The sequence below is a fragment of the Lytechinus variegatus genome, chromosome 6 (genome assembly GCF_018143015.1).
Source record: "Lytechinus variegatus isolate NC3 chromosome 6, Lvar_3.0, whole genome shotgun sequence".
NCBI lineage: Eukaryota > Metazoa > Echinodermata > Echinoidea > Temnopleuroida > Toxopneustidae > Lytechinus > Lytechinus variegatus.
Window position 1 is genome coordinate 1,442,465 of NC_054745.1, and position 24,818 is coordinate 1,467,282.

The 24,818-nt window shown below is 35.0% G+C and overlaps 1 protein-coding gene across 1 annotated transcript in view; it reads right to left on the reverse strand.

Annotated features, from left to right (window-relative positions):
* Positions 1–4,247: 4,247 nt before the first annotated feature.
* Positions 4,248–24,818, reverse strand: part of LOC121416795 — a 69,593-nt gene continuing 49,022 nt past the window's right edge. Inside the window, exons 14-17 of the mRNA XM_041610281.1 lie at positions 24,376–24,543; positions 12,954–13,121; positions 7,619–7,716; positions 4,248–4,756 (exon numbers count right to left, since the gene is read on the reverse strand). Of these exons, the coding sequence (XP_041466215.1) occupies positions 4,717–4,756; positions 7,619–7,716; positions 12,954–13,121; positions 24,376–24,543 (474 nt within the window). The 3' untranslated portion in view covers positions 4,248–4,716. The remainder of the gene's footprint in view (positions 4,757–7,618; positions 7,717–12,953; positions 13,122–24,375; positions 24,544–24,818) is intronic.

The window sequence follows — 24,818 nt, forward strand, 5'->3', positions numbered from 1 at the left end:
TAAGAGAAGCAGCGAATATAGGTACACAATACTCTAGGACTGGTCTTACATACCCTAATTACACTGTTAACAAATCACATTCAGGTTCATTGTAAGCTTTCAGCTTAACATGAATAACTTTTTATTGTTTTTTTCATTATTTCGGTTACACAAGCATTTCAATTTAAATCATTATGAATTGTAATTCCTACGATTTTCACTGTGGTTAAAAAAAATAGAATTAAAGGAGTGACTTTCTTCTGTATGATAAAGATAAAAGAATTGAAGGTAATAACAGAATTCCAGGTTGTATAAAGCATTGTTAGAAGAGTTTACCGTGATAATGCATTGACAGATTAAACATTGATTTTGGTTCAGAATAATGTGAAAATATGGAATACCAAGGTCAAAATACTTTAAATTGATATTAATGAAATCATAAAAACGTTTAAATTCATGTTAAAATCACCCAGAGATGATGTCATAATATATAGGCCTATTTTAATTCTATTAACACGCATTGCATGAAATTATTAGTTATGATACTTCTGAATAGGCCTGGGAGTAAACATCGATTGATTGAATGATTCTATAGGCCTATTTTAATTCTCTTAACTCGCATTGCATGAAATTATTAGTTATGATACTTCTGAATAGGCCTGGGAGTAAACATCGATTGATTGAATGATTCTATAGGCCTATTTTAATTCTATTAACCCACATTGCATGAAATTATTAGTTATGATACTTCTGAATAGGCCTGGGAGTAAACATCGATTGATTGAATGATTCTATAGGCCTATTTTAATTCTCTTAACTCGCATTGCATGAAATTATTAGTTATGATACTTCTGAATAGGCCTGGGAGTAAACATCGATTGATTGAATGATTCTATAGGCCTATTTTAATTCTATTAACCCACATTGCATGAAATTATTAGTTATGATACTTCTGAATAGGCCTGGGAGTAAACATCGATTGATTGAATGATTCTATAGGCCTATTTTAATTCTCTTAACTCGCATTGCATGAAATTATTAGTTATGATACTTCTGAATAGGCCTGGGAGTAAACATCGATTGATTGATTGAATGATTCTATAGGCCTATTTTAATTCTATTAACACGCATTGCATGAAATTATTAGTTATGATACTTCTGAATAGGCCTGGGAGTAAACATCGATTGATTGATTGAATGATTCTATAGGCCTATTTTAATTCTATTAACACGCATTGCATGAAATCATTAGTTATGATACTTCTGAATAGGCCTGGGAGTAAACATCGATTGATTGATTGAATGATTCTATAGGCCTATTTTAATTCTCTTAACTCGCATTGCATGAAATTATTAGTTATGATACTTCTGAATAGGCCTGGGAGTAAACATCGATTGATTGAATGATTCTATAGGCCTATTTTAATTCTCTTAACTCACATTGCATGAAATTATTAGTTATGATACTTCTGAATAGGCCTGGGAGTAAACATCGATTGATTGAATATATATAGGCCTATTTTAATTCTCTTAACTCACATTGCATGAAATTATTAGTTATGATACTTCTGAATAGGCCTGGGAGTAAACATCGATTGATTGAATATATATAGGCCTATTTTAATTCTCTTAACCCGCATTGCATGAAATCATTAGTTATGATACTTCTGAATAGGCCTGGGGGTAAACATTGATTGATTGAATATATATAGGCCTATTTTAATTCTATTAACTCTCATTGCATGAAATTATTAGTTATGATACTTCTGAATAGGCCTGGGAGTAAACATCGATTGATTGAATATATATAGGCCTATTTTAATTCTCTTAACCTGCATTGCATGAAATTATTAGTTATGATACTTCTGAATAGGCCTGGGAGTAAACATTGATTGATTGAATATATATGGGCCTATTTTAATTCTCTTAACCTGCATTGCATGAAATTATTAGTTATGATACTTCTGAATAGGCCTGGGAGTAAACATCGATTGATTGAATATATATGGGCCTATTTTAATTCTCTTAACCTGCATTGCATGAAATTATTAGTTATGATACTTCTGAATAGGCCTGGGAGTAAACATCGATTGATTGAATATATATAGGCCTATTTTAATTCTCTTAACTCACATTGCATGAAATCATTAGTTATGATACTTCTGAATAGGCCTGGGAGTAAACATCGATTGATTGAATATATACACAACAAAAAAAGTAAGTCCCCCCTAAACAAACATTAATAATTTCCGAACCAATGCGAGTTTTTGATATATTTTTACATGAGCGTGTAGGTAATTTTATAAGCTACCCTATGAGTAAATGTTGTGGATGTATCTTACGTCATGCTTCAGTGAGCACCGTCAGAAGGCAAAAATGTCACTTTTCAAAAGTCACAAGCAAAATATCACGACTTTGATTCCATTGTATTGGAACTAATTCCACATTCTCATCATGAAAACTAGTCAGAAGGCTTGGAAAGGGTACTTTCTAAAAGACGATACAACTTTTTAAGCTAAATTTCACGGTTGAATAAACTCAAGTCCAAATTTGCTATAATTGGATTTTTACACATTTCTTTCAATAAAAAATGCTAGAATATGATGACAGTTATTTTGGGGAAGACTATCTCCAACAATATTCACCGTTTCACGGTTCAATGAACATTTATTGGAAACAAAAAATGCGATTTTCAAATATCGTAGGCAAGTATTGCTTCATTTTTCTAACTGAAAATGATCTTTTCTCAACTTTTTTGTTATGTTCATGACCAATTAACATGCTTCAATGATTCAAAGGTGTCAAATTAAACATTTACGCTTGAATGAACATGTGGAATGTGATTAGCTCTTTTTTACGTTATTGGAAAAACTGCAATTTGTAACTATGGATATCTGTCACACAACTCCTTGCACAGTTCATTTGATTTGATTTTTATGAAAATCGAAAATTTTCGAAAATTATGCAAATGAGAAGAAAGTTCAAGGCCTTGGCCCCACTCTGTACCGAATCGAATGGTTATTTTGGTGTGCGCACATTTTGGATAGTGTTACTCTGAAGCCATGTGCGAAGTTTCATGAAATAACTTTTGGCAGAAGTAACAAAAACCGTCCATGAAACAAACCCTCATTTCATATTTGTTAAAATTTTGACTTCCTCTCTCATAGACTTGTGTACATTATGGGTGCATATGTTTAAGCATACGTAAACCCCTTATTCAATATGGTGGAACTTTTTTTCAAGACTGTCTTTAGCAATGTCGTTTGGCAGTAATGTTTATCAACCTATGGGCAGAATTCTGTGCAAAAATGAAATCGATTTGTTTGTTTATGGATGAGTGAGCACGCATCAAAGTGGGAAAATTGGTATTTTCAATGTCACAGACTCATTTTAAAGGGTAATAAAGTGAATATTGGGGGCAAATTTGGTTTGAAAGGTGTCTTTAATTGCTGTTGTTTTTATCATCCATCATTTCTATCACCAAACACTTTCCGAACTTTAGCCATTTCATGGTTGAGCGAGCTCATTCGAAAATTTAGGAATGGATACTCTTTATACTGCATAAATGTATTCTTTTCCTAACAATTTCTCAGGATCAGTTGAATGTATGGACAGATCAGTGGTGGATCCAGAATTTTAAATGGGGGAGGGGCCTATAATCGGGGGAGCCATCAACATTTTCAAATTTTAACATGATCTAACAAGTTGTAAAAGATAATACCCCAAAACCCTATGATGACACGTCACAATACAGGGGCCGCAGAGCAGCTTTCAAAGTGGGGGGGGGGGCTGACCATGCCAAAAATCACAATCGTATTACATTTTTGTACTTGCTTATGGACAAAAGTGGGGGGGGGGGGCTGAAGCCCCCCAGCCCCCCCCCCCTCCCCGCTTCCGCAGCCCCTGCAATACATCGTGCTCACTCAACCATGAACATACGATATCAAAATTTGGTCTGAAATGGTTAAATGATGGATAATAAAAGAGCGTTTACACCACAAAGTTCACCTAAAAATAATTTTTGCCCAACTTTGTATTTGCACAATCTGAAAAACGACTCTTGTGACTTTCAAAAATTGTCATTTTTAATTCAATCTTTAATTACTCATGCATGGCTCAACCGATCAATCTCATTTTCCCCTAGGAGTTGCTTAATGAGTGTATAAAACAACCCATGAAATATCATATCTCAAAATAATTCGGTTCAAAAGTTACAGCAGTTTGATTTAGGGGGACTTACTTTTTTGTTGTGTATACAGTGTATAGGCCTATTTTAATTCTCTTAACTCGCATTGCATGAAATCATTAGTTATGATACTTCTAAATAGGCCTGGGAGTAAACATCGATTGATTGAATGATTCAATTGTTTTTTTTTCAGAAAATAACCAAATGGTAACAATGACATTCGTCCCAGGCCTACTTCTGATGCTTAAATATCACTTTAAAAGTCAGATGGAAAGAGCTCATCAGTCATTTTAGGATTAAAATTATGATTCATATTTGCCTCTGGTGAAAATTGGTTTCACATCATAATAATATTCAAAGAATTAAAAATAAAATGGGTTCATACATATCACAGCTCTAAAACAAACCATTGTAGGATATGACTGCCTCATGGAGATCAATTAGATGGTTGTGGATTGCCGTTGTATAGATCTTGACTGTACTTGTTGCAGAGTCACATCATGCATCAAAATATTCGTCTAAGAAAGACTCAGAAGAAGTTTCAAATTCGTCTAAGGAAGACTCAGAGACTCAAAGAGAGCTTCCATTTCGCTATAAAATATTTAGAAAAGGTGACAAAATATAGGTTTATTTGATAGATTGGCTCTGAATACTTCAAAGGGATGGTCTAGGCTGGAGATATATCACAATGAATAGAGTAAATTTGATCAAAATCGGATAAAAAAAGTTACAAAAAGTTATTGAATTTTAAAGATTTGCATTATTCCTGTGAAACAGTTTAAGGCATGTCTTTATGAATATTAGGTGGGCTGATGTCATATACCAATTTGTTCTTTTGTATTTTATTATGCGAAAATCAAAATTTTTCTAGCAAGAACTGATAACTGATTAAGTGTATTAGTTATTCATTGCCGCATCTTACATGTACTTCATCATAATGGAGACATCATTTACACATGTATGAAAAAAATTAAACTATCATGATTTCATGTGATAACATAAAAAATGGAAAGTGGGATTGTGACATCATCAGCCCACCTAATGTATATTCATGGCGATGTGCATGTAACTGCTTTCACAAAATATTGATGAACTTTAAAATTCAATAACCTTGTTATAACAATATTTGTTATCCGATTTTGATCAAATTTTGCTTCGTTAATTTTATTTTGTTTATTTAGATATAAATATTTTCAGCGCGGACTATACCTTTAACATATTACGATTGTAAGAGCCGATTCATGAACAATTTATTGTATTCCTCGTACATAAAATTATTGTTGTACAAACCTGTGAATGACCAATACGTGTAATTATTGTATTCCTCAAACATATAAAATTAGTAATGTGAATAATAATAATCCACTTTTAAATAGCGCTCATCAGAACGTGTCTAAGCGCTCTACAGATATTACCGTTTCATGGCCAGTTTGAATACAATTATTGTATTCCTCGTACAGGTATATAAATTAGCCTTGGAAAAAGCTGTGTCATTACCAATTTTATTTCTCATACATATAAATTATCAAATCCCTTGCTTGAGATCGTTACATTGAGAGTTTACAAAAGGAGAAGACGTATAATTTTACTTAGAAAAACGTTTGCAGCGAAAAGTTCATTTTCCTTGTCAATGTCACGCATAGTCCATTTTTCCCCCAAGGAAAGTTATCAACTTTTTTCTTTATTTTTTTACATATGATGAGGAATGATATAGCTGGAACAGATATACAACATAGATACAAAGACTCATTCTCTGAACAGGCTAAATCTATTCACATTCAGAAACATCAATAGTACCACTTTCCCTTAAAGCCCCCTCACACCTGACCGAATTTAGGCGGACGAATGGGAAAAATGCACGAAATGCTCGCAAATTTAACAAATTCAAATAAATTTGACGTCAAATCATGTGATCAGTAACTATTGTCAAATTTTATCGAATGGTTTAAAAGCGAAGGATAAATATGACATGTGAAGGATATCGATTTTTCGGTTCACATCTTTGAGTAAATGGCAGCCAATGGCAAGCGAAGGGTTTATATAACCCAATAAGACGAACGAACAGTGAGCAATGTTTTGATATGGCGTGCGATTGGAAACGAAGACGAGGGAAAAGATCGGGCAATCTTGTACATTTGTGTCATCGTGTTGCTTCGTTAAGGCTTCTTTCGAGATCGGTCCACTTTGGCAAAAGCGCGACAAGGGACTATGCGCGACAATAACAAACGAACGATAAACATGATAAACAAACGATTACCGCAGACTAAAGAAGAGATGCGAATTCAAACAGATGACCAACAATTCGACGGGAAATCTTAAATATGTTCAAGATTCCGTGCGAATTTGAATAATTGCAGCTGTTAGTTCAGAAGCTGTACGAACCCAAACACGAAGGGTAAATATGATTTACTACCAGTTACCATTGAGATTTCTTAAAAAATGCCTTTCGCCAGCCATTGCAAGGCATATTCAGTGTGAGGGGGTCTTTAGGCCGATGGCCATCAGGGGAAGGGTACTAATGATGTTCCTTCGATGTTAATAGTTTAAGCCAAATCTTTGACCATCATTGTATAATTTGTATAGTATTGTACAAAGCAGTTTCACAACCAATTTAGGTGTACAATTACTGTATTCTACTTACATATAAGTTAAAATTGCACAAAAAGCTGTTTCATGACCAATTTAAACACAACTATTGTATTCCTTGTACATTTAAACTAGTATCTTAAAAAGCTATTTATGAACAATTTGGGTACAACTAATGCATTCCTCATATGAATTTAGTATTATAAAAAAGCTGTTCAAGACCTTTTCAAGTACATTTATTGTATACTTTATATAAATTAATTACTATTGGATGATGCAGATTCATGATAAAATAAAAATAATATAGGATTTGTATAGCGCAAGTATCCACCTTCCTAGGTGCTTATGGCACTCCCATATTACCCTGGCTAAGCTAGTCTACCGATTATGGTGCGCACAGCTTTTTGATGAATTTCTTCCTGCCAGTACCCATTTACCTCACCTGGGTCGAGTGCAGCACAGTGTGGATACATTTCTTGCTGAAGGAAAACACGCCATGGCTAGGATGCGAACCCACGACCCTGTTTGAAAGGCGAGAGTCAGAACCACTAGACCACAACGCGATCAGTTTAAGTACAATCATTATGTTCCTCATAATTATAAATTAGTACTCTAAATAGTTATTTCATTTACATGACCAGTGTAGGTAAAATTATCGTATGCCTGGAGCATATTTCTACAAAAGCCATTTCATGACCATTTAGGTACAATTATTACATTTGTCATACATTTATAAATGAGTTGGCCCATTGTAATGATCAAATTAATGAGCAGTATAAGAACTGTTAATACATTGATCATATCTAGGTTGTATCAGCCTGAGTGAAGAGGTCACCTTTAGCTTAATAAGTTTATTAGTTCACCTACCTTATCAAGTCACTGACTGCTTGTAAGAATGATTGACGATCCTTCTGAGGCTCTCCATTGAACATGAAATTTCCTTTGCTGATCTGAGGGAAAGAACCCTGAAAGAATAGAAGCATCATTGGAAATAGTAATTCACCAAATCATTTCTTTATTCTCATTATCATAATGCTCAAAATTGTATCATGCATAGAATATACCTTTCTTATTTTATTCATATTTTATACAAGTCATATCAGGCATGGATCCAGAGTTGGACTTTTACTGGGGGCTGATTAATGCACGCGAAGGTTGCCAACACTTACAGAGAGCGCAAAGCGTGCTCCCTAGAGGGGAGTATGCAGGGAGGGGGAGTTTCCTCCCTCAGGTGCGGAGCACAAAAGTTTTTGATCTCTCCTCAAATTCAAATTAACAGAAGATGTCTTTTGCGTCTCTAGGAGAAAATTCAACCGACGCAAATTTTTAAATAGTGATGAGAAAGAGAACAGGAGGAAGATCTGAGGACAAAGAGAAAAAAGAGAGAGAGAAAGACAATGCAACATAAATATAGTGTTTATCACAATAAAATTACTCAATATGATTATCTTGTGTTTTATATCCTTTTTACATTGTTATTTATCCTCTTAAATTTCTTGATTGTTATTGTCTAAAAATTAACCATCTGAAATTCATGGAAAACCATATCAAAGGACTTAAAAATATTTCCTTGCATTATTTTGAGTTTTCAACACAAATAACCTTTGCTTACATTGTACATGTAGAAAACAAATACAATTTACATGTATAACCTATGGCCTACTTTCAAGAACTAACTTGCCATGACACTTCACATCTTTTATCATTAAAATAATTGACTTTCTGTGTTATTTGACACACATTATTTTTACTGTATCAATCATTTTCTTGCTTTAATACTCCATTGTTCTGATGGAACATGTATCAGCTATTGTAAGTTATAATCATTTTGAAATCGATAAATATATACATGTATCTATTTTTTCTATTTTTATTTATTTTCACATCCTGTCTCATTAAAACAATTGACCTTCTATTGTTTTTTACTGAATTTCTCCCTTTAATACTCCATTGTTCTGATGGAAAAAACAGCTTTTGCAAGTTTTGCAAGTTGTTTCCAACATTCAGCAATTACAATAAAATTGAACTTTCTGTTTCTCAATAAATTAAACATACCAATGCTTCTACATGGATTTTGCCTGAAGCAAATTCACAAATGGAGAGGGGGGGGGATATCCACTCGCCAATGGAAGTCCCCTACCCCCCCTCCCGCCAGGTTCTCATCATTTCATCAAACAGGACACATGACGGAAGTGTCGCGGTGTAGCGGTTCTGACTCTTGCTTTGTAATCAGAGGGTTGTGTGTTCGAATCCCACCATGGCCTAGCGTCCTTCGGCAAGGCATTAATCCACACTTTGCCACTCTCCACCCAGGTGTTAAATGGGTACCCGGTAGGATGTGAAAGCCTATATGTAGTATGCCTAGCAATTGAGTCTTGGAACTCTTGTTGGAATGCTCCCCAGGGAGTGGAGAAGGTGCATACATTGTATGCGGGCATGCAAGGATCCGATGACCAGGGTAATAATATAATAATAATACCAACATGCTTATATAGCGCATTTCACTGCCAAATGCGTCCCAATGCGCTTAATTGGATATTATTACCCTAGCTTTAGCCTCGCAGCCTTTTACAGTGCGATAGCATTTCAAGGAATAAGTGCCAGGTACCCATTTACCTCACCTGGGTCGAGTGCAGCACAATGTGGATGAATTTCTTGCCAAAGGAAATTACGCCATTGCTGGGATTCGAACCCACGACCCTCTGTTTCAAAGTCCGAAGACTAATCCACTAGGCCACAACACTCCACGCGGTTTAAAGACGTCGTTCTGATGTATTAAGCGCTATATGCAGAATATTATTACTATTATTAATTTAAAAATTCTACCACTCTTTCCTATCCTTACTCCTCCATCTTTCTTTTTCTCAATATCTAATAGTCTCCCAAAAAATTATATTATGCCTCCTCTCTATCTTTACATCTATCATAGAGCTATTACAATAGCTATTACAATAGCTCTATGCATCTATCATTCTATATTGTTAGACAAACTTTGCATCATCAATCCTTTTTCCATGGTAAACTGTTATAAAATCTAAATTTAAAGTTGACAGTGATATGGGTCTCTTTAAGAAATGTTTTCCTTTCTGAGACTCACTAAATAACTAATGACCCAAAATGCACTTTAAGAAGAATATCCCTTTGATTAACTCTTCATGCATTACGTTCGCATTATTACACATCCGTAGGCGTGTTTCGTTCGCATTTTTGCACAACCACACATTTCCCATAGACGTCCCCTGTCCCATTGTTTTTCGAACAATTGCACGTCCCAGAGCAAGTGCGACATTAGTTTAGCGTTCAACGGATTATCGCAGTTTACAAATTACAGAAACGTTAAGTTTTCCCCAAAAATCAATACATCCTGATCACAGCCAGGAAGTTCATTGAAAAAAGAGAGGATAAAATCAATAAAACCCTCCTCACAAACAATACCATGGCCAGGTTTATTGTTAGGAGTCTGTGACTCATGGCACGAATGTGAATGAGACCCTAAAATAATGCAACACACAGGGGGTTTACAGGTGAACGCATGAAGAGTTAAATTATGTTCATTATGTAAAGAATAAGCATTAATATCTGAATTAGCCACCTAGATGTTTGTGAGGGCAATAGCAATTAATAATACCGGTAAACATTCCTGATATCTTGAAGCAATGTAAAAAGAGCTCATACTGTTCTCATAAGGTTAGAGGGTTTATTTGATAGAATGTCAAATTTATCTTTAATATTGAAATAAACAAGATGACACCTGTCTAGATGTTTAGTAAATGTACACAGTAATTCCTTATATTTGACAGGGATGTACATGTATGAAATTCTCATGAAGTTCACATGTCATTATCAACAGGATAGAGTCTCACTTACTTTCTTAAGTTTTATTTTTCATCCCAATTTTTTTATTCACTATGTAAGTGTCAGGGAGATTCCCTAAAATGTGTACAAGTCATTAACAATTGTTATCATGTTAATTACATTCATGTACATGCTCCCCTTCATTTGACTATTTCTGACTTTGGTAGACTAGAAGGTCAAGTACACAATAATTGTAAACATCTAGACAAATGGAATGTAAATTAGTTACTGGAGTTTACTGGTTGGTACAGCATAATGGATTTCAAAGTTAGTTCAACATGAATAGCTCCATGTATTAATAAAGATCATGTGCATGTATAGTGATTGTCTTTGTAGAAAAATCATGAATATTTTTCTTTTACAAAGTTCACAATTTTGACAATTCTACAAATAGTTCCTTTCTCTAAAAAATATTGGATTTTATTCTAATTTCTATTCAGCATTATTAATTGAAGTCGATGGTGTATAACATCCAGGAAGTAGGACTGTGATTCATTTAGGGCACTAAATTAATCTAGAATACAATATTCAATCATGGTTAACATTAATATAACCATCAGAGACAAGCACTACATGTAATTTTGCAGACTGTTCATTGCAACATTTGATATTGGGGTAAATTTCCATTTCTTTGCTAGACCTACAAATTTTGCTCCTAGTAGTTACCAAACAGAATTAATAAATTTGAAATTGATATTTAAATACCAGGGTAGTAAACTATCCTGTACTAACACTTCAATCCAATTTGCAGCCTGTCAATATCCACTATTCTATTTCAAACAGAATTTATTGAAAAACCATTCATAAATTATATCCTATAAAGCAAAATAAATAAAGCAAACAAGCAAAACACACAAACACCCATAACCCAATGAATTAACGTAGTATAATAACTCGAAGTCAGTAAGATTGGGCTTAATACACAGTGCTTCTTCTAGGTCAATGGATGAGATTGTTGACAAGTCTCATGCATTCAACACACAAACATAAACCCCTCAAAAAAAGTTTTGCAACTCAGTTTTGGGGGATGATATCTTTTTGGTTAATGAAGTATAAAAGATGAAACTGGTATCATTGGAAAGCTGAATTATTCCTCTTAATACTATGACATGCCATTTGCTGTGATTATGTAATCATGGAATATGCAATCACCCTGAACTTTGAGAAAAGTCAGAAGTGAAATGTTGGAAAATGCATTTATTTCTAACAAGAGTCTCCATTTCTATAGAATTTCCACCATGCAGGTGACAGTGAATGCACTCGGTCCATCCTCGAAACAATTGGAAATTCGCTATTGGAAACGACGAATTTTGCAACATTTCATTTCTTACATTGTTGCATATTTATCTTGTCTGTGTATTTCATGATAACACTAGCAATCCAAATGACACATATCGTAAAGAGGAATATTCATACTTTCCAATGACACCACTTTAACATGATGGCACACTAAGAAATTTATTAGCACTCAAACTTGAGTTGCAGAACTTTTTTTTGAGGGGTTTATATCTTTCATTACACACATAAAATTTAAAGGTAAAACAACATTAAAACTATTCATTTTCAATATAAATTATGAGTGCTATAAAGCCATTGAGATGTATATTCTACATATATATCAGACACCAACTCACAAAAAATAGTTTGAGCAGGACAAAAACATATTTATTGTCTTGCCAACAGATATTTGTTGATTGAAAAACATTAATTTGAAACTGATGTCAAGTTTAAAGGCAGGTATTTATCTTCTACAATACGTGAGTCAGCAAGAAAACAGTATGTCCATATTCATATCCATTTTCCATTCCAGCTTTTACCCTGCATACCATCTCAATCTAAACCACCTGGTCATTGTTCATTTCATCCTATTATTATGTTCCATGTATACACTCAATGTAGCTCTCACTGTACTGTATACATTGTATGTATCATGGTCAATATCACTCTCATACACATACCACATGCACCTCTGATATTCAATGATCTACTTTCTCTCCCACCTTTTTGAAGCTGATATTTCTCTTTATATCTTCCATGTGTATTATCATATTAGAAATGACTAGGAAGAATCACATATGGATAAAGTTAAAAACGATTCCATGTTTCGACATCATAAACCAAACACCTGAAGATAATGAATTGACAATTTCTCAATTACATGTAGAGCCAAATTTCTTAAACATTTACTCATCTAGTCTCCTTTATTAATAAACACTCCCAAACAATACATCTAAATATTATAAAAAATTATGTTCTCTAACATATCTAACACTATGAAATCGAATAAACACTGTCATTATTCCATGTTTTCAAACATGTTATGAGAATAAAGTAGAGGCAGACATACCTTCAAGGTTGAAGCCTTCTCATTCAGATGAGAATATAACTCCTCCTGGTAACAATCTCCACTCAGTGTCAGGTTAGTCAGGTTAGGTAGAGAGCATAAAGCTCCTGCTAGGTGATGTGAAGAGGCTGATGATAGAGGCTCATTATTCTCAATCTCAAGAGTATGGACCTACATGTGTACAAACATTGATCATTAAACATACATGTACATATCAGATGGTATGATCATGCTGTAATGCTTCAAGTTAAAATGGTTCAAAAATGTGTTGATAAGGCTAATGTATGCATAGATGTATTTCACAACATAATATTTTAGCATCCATACCTGTTTAAGCTTCACAGCTTTTCTGTTGAGGTGTATTTTGTTAAAGGACAACACGTTTTAATATAGATGAATTTTGAAAGAATTAATTATTACAGGTAAACTCTGTACACTTATTCTACAATATAACATCACTTTCAACAATTTCTGAGATACAGATTGATTTAAAAGATCATACATATGAAGACAATAATCTCAGACACTCTGTGATCTGTATGTTTGTGTACTTCATATTTGTATTCTATTTTCAGTAACCTTTTACCCTGCATACCATCTCAATCTAAACCACCTGGTCATTGTTCATTTCATCCTATTATTATGTTCCATGTATACACTCAATGTAGCTCTCACTGTACTGTATACAGTATTGCTCGGAATAAAGTTGACACCCTCCCGAGGGGTCACGCACCTACCGCGAGACAGGCGTGAACCAAAAAATTACCGCCAGCCAATTTCACGTGTGAAATTCCCGCGGTAATTCCCGCAGGCCGCTGGCTGAAGAGAGGCCCAATTATCACGTCAAACACGAGATTTTAGTCAGATCTGATCACCATTTGTCCATGTACTTTTCGCCTCAACACTAGACACTTTTTGGTAAAAACAAGACGCAATCTCAAGCGATCCCGATGCGATCCCGTCAGTTTACTGACGGATGTTCTATTGTCACTTGGTCTATTTATCAGATGGGCTAACAACATTATGGCTAAACCCACTTTGTTCAATTCTCTTTTAATCTACCATCCAGTCATTTGCACTTCAAAATATCAACCCGATAGACAGTAGGTTGAAAAACTGCCTCGAGCGCGCGCATCAGAAAAATTCCCGCTAAAAATCCATGTGCCCAGTTCCTGACCGAGTGACCCAGTTATTGTGACATCTTTGGCTTAAAGGACGAGTAGATTCCCTTTCCACTGTTTATTAAGCTAGCTAAAGGTTTATTTTTCAGTGTATATGTTATCAATGACGTCTTCCGTTTAAAAGGAGTAGATAATAATTTATGTCTTTTTATCTCCTGTTCTTCAATTCTGTAATTTTAATCAGGTACGTATTTCATTCAAAGAACGAATATTTTCATCATTTTTCTATTCATCATTCAAAGAAGATTCGCTTCCCATCATAGGCGGCGGAAGCCAACAAAAATAGGAGGGGTCCACCTGAAATCTTGTGATGGACGCAGTTAAAAAATTTGACAAGAAAAAAAAAAGGTTATCAACTAAAATTTTAGAGGGGAACCATCCTCCCACCTCAAATTTAGGGGGATCTGTCCCCCCCCCGCCGCCTATGCTCATCGTTTTCTGTTCATTGTTTTTTTTTTTTTTTTAATCAGTAATACGTCGTTTATTTAAAGGACGAGTAGATTTGCTAACCATCATATTCTGTTTATCAATTCTGTGTTTTTTGTTTTTAATTTCATCACTTACGTTTTTATTCAAAGTAGATTCGCTTTCCATCATTTTTCTGTTCATGAATTCTGTATTTGTATTTTTCTGTTACGTCGTTCATTTAAAGGACGATTAGATTACCATTATTTTTCTGTTCATTGATTGACTTTTTTTCATGTAATCGTTACGAAGTCAATTCAAAGGACGAGTTTAATTCAGATTTGAGTTTTATTATGAAGTTATGAAATAGAGATTTAGAATTAAGTCAGAATAATCATACATTTAAATAAACAAAACAACCTATGAGATACGAGATCTACTCAGAATGGAACAGAGATTACTAGATTTGCTAACTATCATTTTCTGTTCATCAATATTTTTGTGTTTTTCCATTACTGACGACTTTTATTCAAAGAAGATTCGATTTCAATCATTTTCTGTTCATTTATTCTGTGTTTTTTTTTTTCATTCAATCACTTGCGTCTTTTATTCAAAGAACATTCGCTTTCAATCATTTTTCTGTTCAATTCTGTATAGTTTAATTGCATCGTTCACTGCAAGAACGAGTTGATTACCTTCATATCATTTTTTAGTTCCATCAATTCTTTTCATTGTTTCATCAGTTAAGTCTTTTATTTAAAGAAAAAAAAAACGCTTTCCCTCATTTTTCTATTCAACGATTCTGTATTTTTATTTTATCTGTTACATCGTTCATTCCAAGAACAAGTAGATTCACTTTCCATCATTCCGACGTTCAGAGGACGAGTATATTTGCTTTCCATTTTCCTGTTCATCAGTTCTGTGTTTTAATTAGTTGTTTATTCGAAGAACTAGTAAATTTGATTTCCATCATTTTCTGTAAAATTCTATACGTTTATCGGTTACGTCTTTTATTCAAAGATAATTCACTTCCCATCATATTTCATTTTATCGCTATCGATAACACATGATTTTATACCCCAAAAAGATTACTTTTCAATATCATCATTCGTATATTATTTATTCTCATTCAATTCTTATGTCTTTCACTTTGTTTTCTTCCTGTTCTTCTTTCTTTACCTTTATCACCTTCATTCGTTCATTCAACATATCATCCATTGCTTCTCTTGTATCCTTATCTTCTTTATCCTTCATTCCTTCTCCTCGCCGTCGTCTTCTTCCTCCTACTTCTCCCTCTTTTCTCTTCGATCGGCCATCTTGAACCCCCCTTCCCGGAAAAAGAAAACCCGCAAGTGGCCCTGCTTTAAATGCCTAGCATCAGCACTTTCTGAAAAATCTTATTCAGTCCCCCCCCCCTTGCATCTTCCTTAAATATTTTATATGCCTGTTAGTGTTACTCTGTTCCCTTTCTCCCCGTTCATCATTCCAGCAACAGCCTGCCCCTGTAGGCTATATCGTCTTTTTACGCCCGCCCGTATGAAGGACACACTCGGTGTCCGTCTGTCCGTCCATTCGTTAACTTTTCCTTCTCAACATGATAACTCCAGTTCAACTTACCCGAGGCTTATATTATTGGTGTGTATATGATCCGGGAATTCTATTCCTTTTGAGGTCAATTAAGTCACTACCTTCCAGTTTTCTTGCTTTACCAATATACTCCATTTTCCGTGGCACAAAACATTGACAAAATATCATAAAAATGTTTATGGGAAATGTTAAAATCATATAAAAATGGTTTTCTCATTACTATAAAACATTTCACTTACGTTATAGCTGTAACGTAAAAAAACATTTAAAACATAATTCCCTATAAATGTATTTCAGTAATATTAATAAAATGTTGCAATGGTATCTTTTTATGAATTGACTCGTTTTAATCCATGTGCATATCAATTATCTCTTGCTAATATGTTTATGTATATTCATTTTAATGTTGCCCTGTGTATTGTTCGTCTATATAGAACAGACAACCAGGAATTATTGCAATTGTTTCTCTTTTTATCGACAACAGGTGATTTTTATCCAAAATATATGATAGATTTTCAATATCATCCTCATGACCATCATCGTCACCCTCATCAACACTCCGGGCCCCAAAATGCCAACTATATTGGACAATTTGGGGGTGGGTATTCATGGACTGTCTTAATACATGTTCTTTTCAAACAGTTACACAAAAGATCAGATGCGTAACTTACAGCCTTCTCATTGTTTGCTGTTCTATAATCTTCACACCTCTATTCATTGTCCACAAAAAGCGCGAGACGGTGTAATTAATTGACCCCAGTTAAGTTCACATACAGCTAGGGTTGTTCAATTCAACCACGTTTCAAGAGTAATTAATATACATGTACGAGGACATCATTCCTGATCTATCTATCTGTCTATATAAATGATGTACACGTTCGATAGGGAAGATTGATACTGAAGAAATAAAACAATGTAAGAGTCTTGTACCGTCATATTATAAACCCCTCAAAAAAGTTCCGCAGCTCAAGTTTGAGTGCTAATAAATTTCTTAGTGTGCCATCATCATATGTAAAAGTGGTATCATTGGAAAGTATGATTATTCCTCTTTACGATCATGTGTCATTTGTAATGCCAGAGTTATCATGAAATACACAGACATGATATTAATATGCAGCAATGTAAAAAATGAAATGTTGCAAAATTCGTTGCCATGTCATGTTTGAGTTCTGCAACTCATACTGCAAGTTTTAGTGCTAATAAATTTCTTAATGTGCCATCATCATGTGTAAAAGTGATATCTTTAGAAAGCATGATTATTCTTCTTTACAATCATGTGTCATTTGTCATGCTAGTGTTATCATGAAATACACAGACATGATAATACGCAGCAATGTTAGACATGAAATGTTGCAAAATGCGTCGTTTGCAATAGCGAATTTCCAATTGTTTCGAGGATGGACCGAGTGCATTCACTGTCACCTGCATGGTGGAAATTCTATAGAAATTGAGACTCTTGTTGGAAATCAATGCATTTTGCAACATTTCACTTCTGACTTTTCTCGATGTTCAGGGTGACTGCATATTCCATGATTACATAATCACAGCAAATGGCATGTCATTGTAAAGAAGAATAATTCAGCTTTCCAAAGATACCAGTTTCATCTTTTATACTTCATTAACCAAAAAGATATCACCCCCAAAACGAGTTGCAAAACTTTTTTGAGGGGTTTATATGTGTGTCTGATGGAAACGATTGAAGTTAAACAGAAGAAAAGGCGAGATCAGAAAGGAAAGAATGATCTGAAGAAATAAAATACTTAAATTTAAAGGTACAAGCCTATAGGCTTGAAAGAGATTGAACAAGAACGGTAGACGAATACAAAGACAATAACAATTGATAGTGAAGACAAAAATAAAGAATAGAACATACATGTTTCGAGGTGTCGCACCTCGTCCTCAGCCTGAAAATTATTAACAGTCATTGGTATTTATACAGTTAGGATGTCAAGTATAAATTTCAAGAATGTACATGTAGTTACACACAGTCACTGTCTACCATGTCTGGAGACACTTGCAATCGTCACCCCAATGCTAGTTAGAATGAAATACCCATTGTTTCAAAATTCTCGATACTGCTCAAACAGATTTTCAACTAAAAATAAAAGAAGGACTTTTCATCAAATGGAAACAACCTCAACTAAACAAACAGGTGTGCAATTTCCAAATAATGTTATCCATTTAATTTAACCCACCCCTATCTGATGAATCCATAGAATTTGTATTTTTTACTGCATTCCATTTAACAATTGAATTCACACCTTGTAATCCTGTGTAACTACATACTTGACATCCTAACTGTATAAATAGCAATGACTATGTTCCGTTTATTAAAATGTTATGTTCTATTCTTTATTTTTGTCTTCAATTTGGTATCGTGCCGTTCTTTTGGAAGTATCATAATTGATAGTGAATAAAATAGGGAATAGACATAGACAAGATATTCAACAAAAATTAAGAGCGATAGAAGAGGACAGGACCTATTGATATAGAGGAATGAAATAACGGGATTGACTTAATTGGCTTAATACATGTTCTATTCAAACAGTTACACAAAAGATCATTGTGTAACTTACAGCCTTCTCATTGTTAGCTGTTCTATAATCTTCACACCTCTATTCATTGTCCACAAAATGCGCGAGACGGTGTAATTAATTGACCCCAGTTAAGTTCACATACAGCTAGGGTTGTTCAATTTAACCACGTTTCAAGAGGAATTAATATACATGTACGAGGACATCATTCCTGATCTTATTGATGCTGAAGAAACAAAACAATGTAAGAGTCTTGTACCGTCATATTATATATGTGTGACTGATGGAAACGATTGAAGTTAAAGAGAAGAAAAGGCGAGATCAGAGAGGAAAGAATGATCTGAATAAATAAAATACTTAAGGGTATAGGCCTATATGCTTGAAAGAGATTGAACAAGAACGGTAGACGAATACAAAGACAATAACAATTGATAGTGAAGACACAAATAAAAAATAGGACATACATGTTTCGAGGTGTCGCACCTCATCCTCAGCCTGAAAATTATTAACAGAGTCATAGGTATTTATACAGTTAGGATGTCAAGTATAAATTTCAAGAATGTACATGTAGTTACACACAGTCACTGTCTACCATGTCTGGAGACACTTGCAATCGTCACCCCAATGCTAGTTAGAATGAAATACCCATTGTTTCAAAATTCTCGATACTGCTCAAACAGATTTTCAACTAAAAAGAAAAGAAGGGCTTTTCATCAAATGGAAACAACCTCAACTAAACCAACAGGTGTGCAATTTCCAAATAATGTTATCCATTTAATTTAACCCACCCCTATCTAATGAATCCATAGACTTTTTTTACTGCATTCCATTTAACAATTGAATTCACACCTTATAATCCTGTGTAACTACATTCTTGAAATTTATAATTGACATCCTAACAGTATAAATAGCAATGACTCTGTTAATAATTTTCAGGCTGAGGATGAGGTGCGACACCTCGGAACATGTTCGTTTATTAAAATGTTATGTTCTATTCTTTATTTTTGTCTTCAATTTGGTATCGTGCCGTTCTTTTGGAAGTATCATAATTGACAGTGAATAAAATAGGGGATAGACAAGATATTCAACAAAAATTAAGAGCGATAGAAGAGGACAGGAACTATTGATATTGAGGAATAAAATAAAGGGATCGTCTTAATAGAGATTAAGAGAAATTAAGATATAGATAGCAGGCGTATGTGTACGTGTGGTTACAAGAGAGGTTGATACTGACTGATGAAATCAAATGATGGATAAATTAGAAGAACTGATGATTGAAGAAATAGAAATAACCCACCCCTCACCTAGTCTGCTGGGCAAACCCTTCACTCGAAATAAGGGTCTGAATGTGCAGCCTACTCATGCCTTGTGTACTGAAGGCTCTCTCGCTCAGAGGCACACTTGTTCCACTGAGGGTCTGTGCCTGCAAACTACACCTCACCCATGATGATGCCAGGTCGTCCTCGACTATACCCGATGTTCAAACTATAACTATGTTGTGCATTAGATTAATAAGGTAAGTTTATCTTTCCACATTTCTAGCTGATTGATTTATTTTAATTATTTTTTTTCATTCTTACACATTCATGAAAAACGTACTGCGAAATTAAATGTCACGTCATTGGATATATTTCTTTATTTAATTTATGTATACTGCCACTTCCTGACTCGTTTCCATTGTTTTATTGCTTGGTTTTCCCTCATTCGCTCCGTCAATCATTTTAATCACAGCATCACTATTGAAGTTTAGGGGTGGATCCAACTTTTTCAACGGGGGGGGGGGGTATGCTTATTCAGTAAAATCTTACAAGTTGAAAAAAAAAAATGTGTTTCACTCCCAAATGAAGGTAATATATGCCACGAAAAGTCTGAACATTCTTAACAGAACGGAAACACGCAATGACAAGCTCGGTCGCTTTTCTCACTTCAATTTTTTTTTTATTTTATGCATCTCCCCCCCCCCCCCCGAAAAAAATTCTGCATATAACCAAGGGTCAGGTCACTTACGTATGTCCGTTATTTTACCACAATAAATGTTTTAATGGTTCTCGATGGAGAGGGGGAGGGTGCTACCCCCCCCCCCCCCCCCCCCGTTCCTCTACAGCTCAAATTCACTTTTTTTTATCTCGAAGTTTGTTTCGATTTCAAATGGGATTTTCAATTTCAGAAACATTTTCCTTAGTAATTGTTCCCATCCTTTATATTAAAAGCTCTCGCTATGCCTCTTAGAACTTTTTTTGTCGTATTTCTCAGTGATATTAGGCATAATCTATTCAGTCTACTCCTAAATCATACCATAATTAAGAGAAAAACCCATCTCGTGCGAGTACTCGTTAGCGCTTTTGCAGATACCGTACCATACCAGCGAGCTCGAAAGAAAATCAGATTGCTCGAACTAAGTTACAACAAAATCACCAAATAGAAAGTATTTCGTGCTTTTGTGCTATCCCAGTGATTGTTACTGAACCTAAACTCATTTTCTTCAGTTAAATGATACAGGTATTGTATTTTTTAATGATGGACGTCCATTTTAGAGACAAAATCGGAATATTATGCACTGTCACTGTCTTCTCGGCCTCTGCTCACAATGTACGGTAACAGGTACCGTACCGTATAGTAGTAGCAGCAGCTAACTAAACTCGTACTAGTGGTTTGACGTAGTGACACTGACAGTGATTGTAGCTAGCTACATGTAGTTACTTAGTACTAGCCTTGTACACTTCTTCAAAAGACTTTACTAAATTAGGCCTAACGTTGATCGTATACCCATATATGCTTACTCTCGGGCTTACTCTGTCGTTGTCGCAATGCAGATATCGCCGAGTGAGGGATAAGCACAAACAAGCCTTCACAAAGCACAAGCAAATGTTTATTCCGGCACTAAAACATAACTGAAGACATTCATACTTACAGTTAATTGTCATGATGTTAATCAGGACAATTTAATTCATTGTCTGACTTCAGTGGTTCATCTTTGTGCCTTCAGGATAATATGATCCACCGTTGGGTCTTAGTTAAGACCAAATATTTACTTATTGACAAATATACACCTTTATTTGTTTATTAGAACATTCAGGTACAAAAGATCAGCATAAAATTGTTTTTCATCAATGACCAAAGGAAAACATAAAAACTATAAATCATCATATAATACATGAAAATATAGTCAAAATCTAAGTCAAAAAAAGACAAAGATAACAATACTTGGTAACAGACGGTAGATAAATATTGTGATTATACGAATCAAACTAATATCTATATATCAAATTAAATACATGTATTTAAGGAACGATAAGGTAAGGGAAAAGTGAGTCGAGCAAACATTAGTCTAAAATGTAGACCCACATCAGCAGTGTGTGTACCTCAGCTGATTCAACGAGTCTGCATAGCAGACTATGTCTACGGAGGCTGCAGAAGCTTCGCTCGACCTTTCAGGCTGGTTTGCTGTGCAAACCAGCACCTCACGAGCCATTATGCCATGGTCACATTTGTTCCACGGCGGCCGTACGGCGAGTCGAAAACAGCCGTTTTATCCATTTTGATTCAAACCACCAATATGTAGTTGGACAAAAAAATGTTAAAACGGCTGTTTTCGACTCGCCGTACGGCCGCCGTGGAACAAATGTGACCATGGTATAAGCAAGCATTGGCGTACCTACAGCGGGGGGGGGGGTCAGATGGGAGAGAGTGCCCCCCCCCCTGACGAGCGACACACAGATGGCCTGCTACTTTGGTCTTGAATTTTATTTTTTTTGCTTGTAAATTTTTTTTCTGATACGAAATCCTTTATTTGTGGTTGAAGACTTTTTGGCTGGCCAAAATTTTTCCTGGTACGAAATCCTTCATTTGTTCTTGTAGACTTTTTTGGGGGTTGCTTGTCAATTTTTTTTGGCGGACGAATTTGCCCTCCCCCTTGCTGGAAAATCTGAGGTACGCCACTGCGAGCAAGAGAGATGACAGCAGACAATGACAAAGGTGACGTGAATCAGTGAGAGGAGAGAATATAAAAACAATTCTGAAAACTATCATTCAAACAATGAAAGATTAATTAAACTTTAAGATATATGCATATTATGACGATCCGGTGACAATAAATTGACACTTAAAAATATTTTATCTTTGTTCATCCATTAACACCAGCTTGAACGTCGGATAATATTGAATATAGAGCTTTGCAATATTACACCAAAAAAGTCAAAAGGATTAAAGAATGGAGGAAAAAAAGATAGGGATCGAGGGAGAAGTGACCTGAGATATTGATTCAGTAAAAATTTAATGAGTGAGACATGGGTCAAATGGAAATATATCAACATAAAAAACGATAAAAATAGAATATGAGGAAACAAGGGAAAAACAACACTGATTATAATTAAGCATGAGTAATCAATTCGTGGTGCAATCATTTAATATGCCTTGTACGTGCTGTGTTTTTGTGACTTGATCGAGTGGTGGGAGAAACAAAGTAGTTTATCATTCCTTATATCATAATAACGGCAGGAGGATTGTTGGGCAATAATGCACTGAAAATATTAAAATTAAATAATTATAGTTGCGAACAAGTGAGAGAATGACGATAAAGGAATGTAAGAAATTAAAGGAAATAGACGATAGGTCTGTTTTTTCCAGCCTCGGTGTCTCTTGCTCAATCTAACCACCCCGCCCCCACGCCCTCTCTATCCATTATCTAATGCTCTCTCTCTTGATCATTCCCCGTCTCTCGTATCTGTCGCTCTCTCCTCTTGCTCGACTCTGTCCCTCCGTTATTGGGTGCTCCCTTTTTCTTGTAACTATTTACAACTTATCCCAGAAAGTACATGATCTCATCTCGACCCGACTTTCGTTCAAAGAAGTTCAGAAAGATGACAATTTGAGGGCGATGACACGAGCGTGCATTAAAATTGTGCACTGGCGCAAAGCTAAACATCAAGCCATGACATTTTTGTTTGGGGTTTCGAGGAGATCGAGACGGCATCTTACGGCAATAAGTTGCTGTATTGTAATTTCGAGAGAGACATCGCGGCAAGTCAGGAGGGCTAATTTGAACCATGTGAGTTGTCTAAATTGTGACATTTTATTATCAACATAAGATCGTCCCTCCTTCTGCGGTATTACCGCGGTAATACACGAGATTTTTATTAAAAAAATCTCGTGGTAATTACCGCCGTAATTTCTCTTGGCAGGAGACTCCCGCCGATGGGAATTTGCTGGTGGTAATCGCGCGGTACCCGATCTCCCGTCGACTTACGCGGTACAGCGCGGTAATGTGTCAACTTTATTCCGAGCAATACTGTACATTGTATGTATCATGGTCAATATCACTCTCATACACATACCACATGCACCTCTGATATTCAATGATCTAATTTCTCTCCCACCTTTTTGAAGCTGATATTTCTCTCTATATATTCCATGTGCATTATTATATTAGAGATGACTAGGAAGAATCACATATGGATAAACTTAAAAAGGTTTCCATGTTTCAACATCAATCATAACCAAACACTTGAAGATATGACAAATTTGTCAATTACAGCATACTTGTGCATTAGAGCAAAATTTCCAAAACATTTACTCATCTAGTCTCCTTTATTGTACACCCCTAAATAGTATGAAAAAATATGTTCTTTAATGTATTTAACACAATAGAATTAGATAGACATGTTTTCATTATTTCATGTTTTCAAACATGGTGTGAGAATAAAGTAGAGACAGACATACCTTCAAGGTTGAAGCCTTCTCATTCAGATGAGAATAGAACTCCTCCTGGTCACAATCTTCTATCAGTGTCAGGTTAGTCAGGTTAGGTAGGGAGCATAACGCTTCTGCTAGGTGATGTGAAGAGGCTGATGATAGACGCTTATCATTCCAAATCTTAAGAGTATGGACCTACATGTGTACAAACATTGATCATTAAACATACATGTACATATCAGATGGTATGATCATGCTGTAATGCTTCAAGTTAAACTGGTTCAAAATGTGTTGATAAGGCTAATAATTGCAATAGATGTATTTCAGAACATAATATTTTAGCATCCATACCTGTTTAAGCTTCACAGCTTTTCTGTTGAGGTGTATGTTGTTAAAGGACAACACATTTTAATATAGATGAATTTTGAAAGAATTAATTATTACAGGTAAACTCTGTACACTTATTCTAC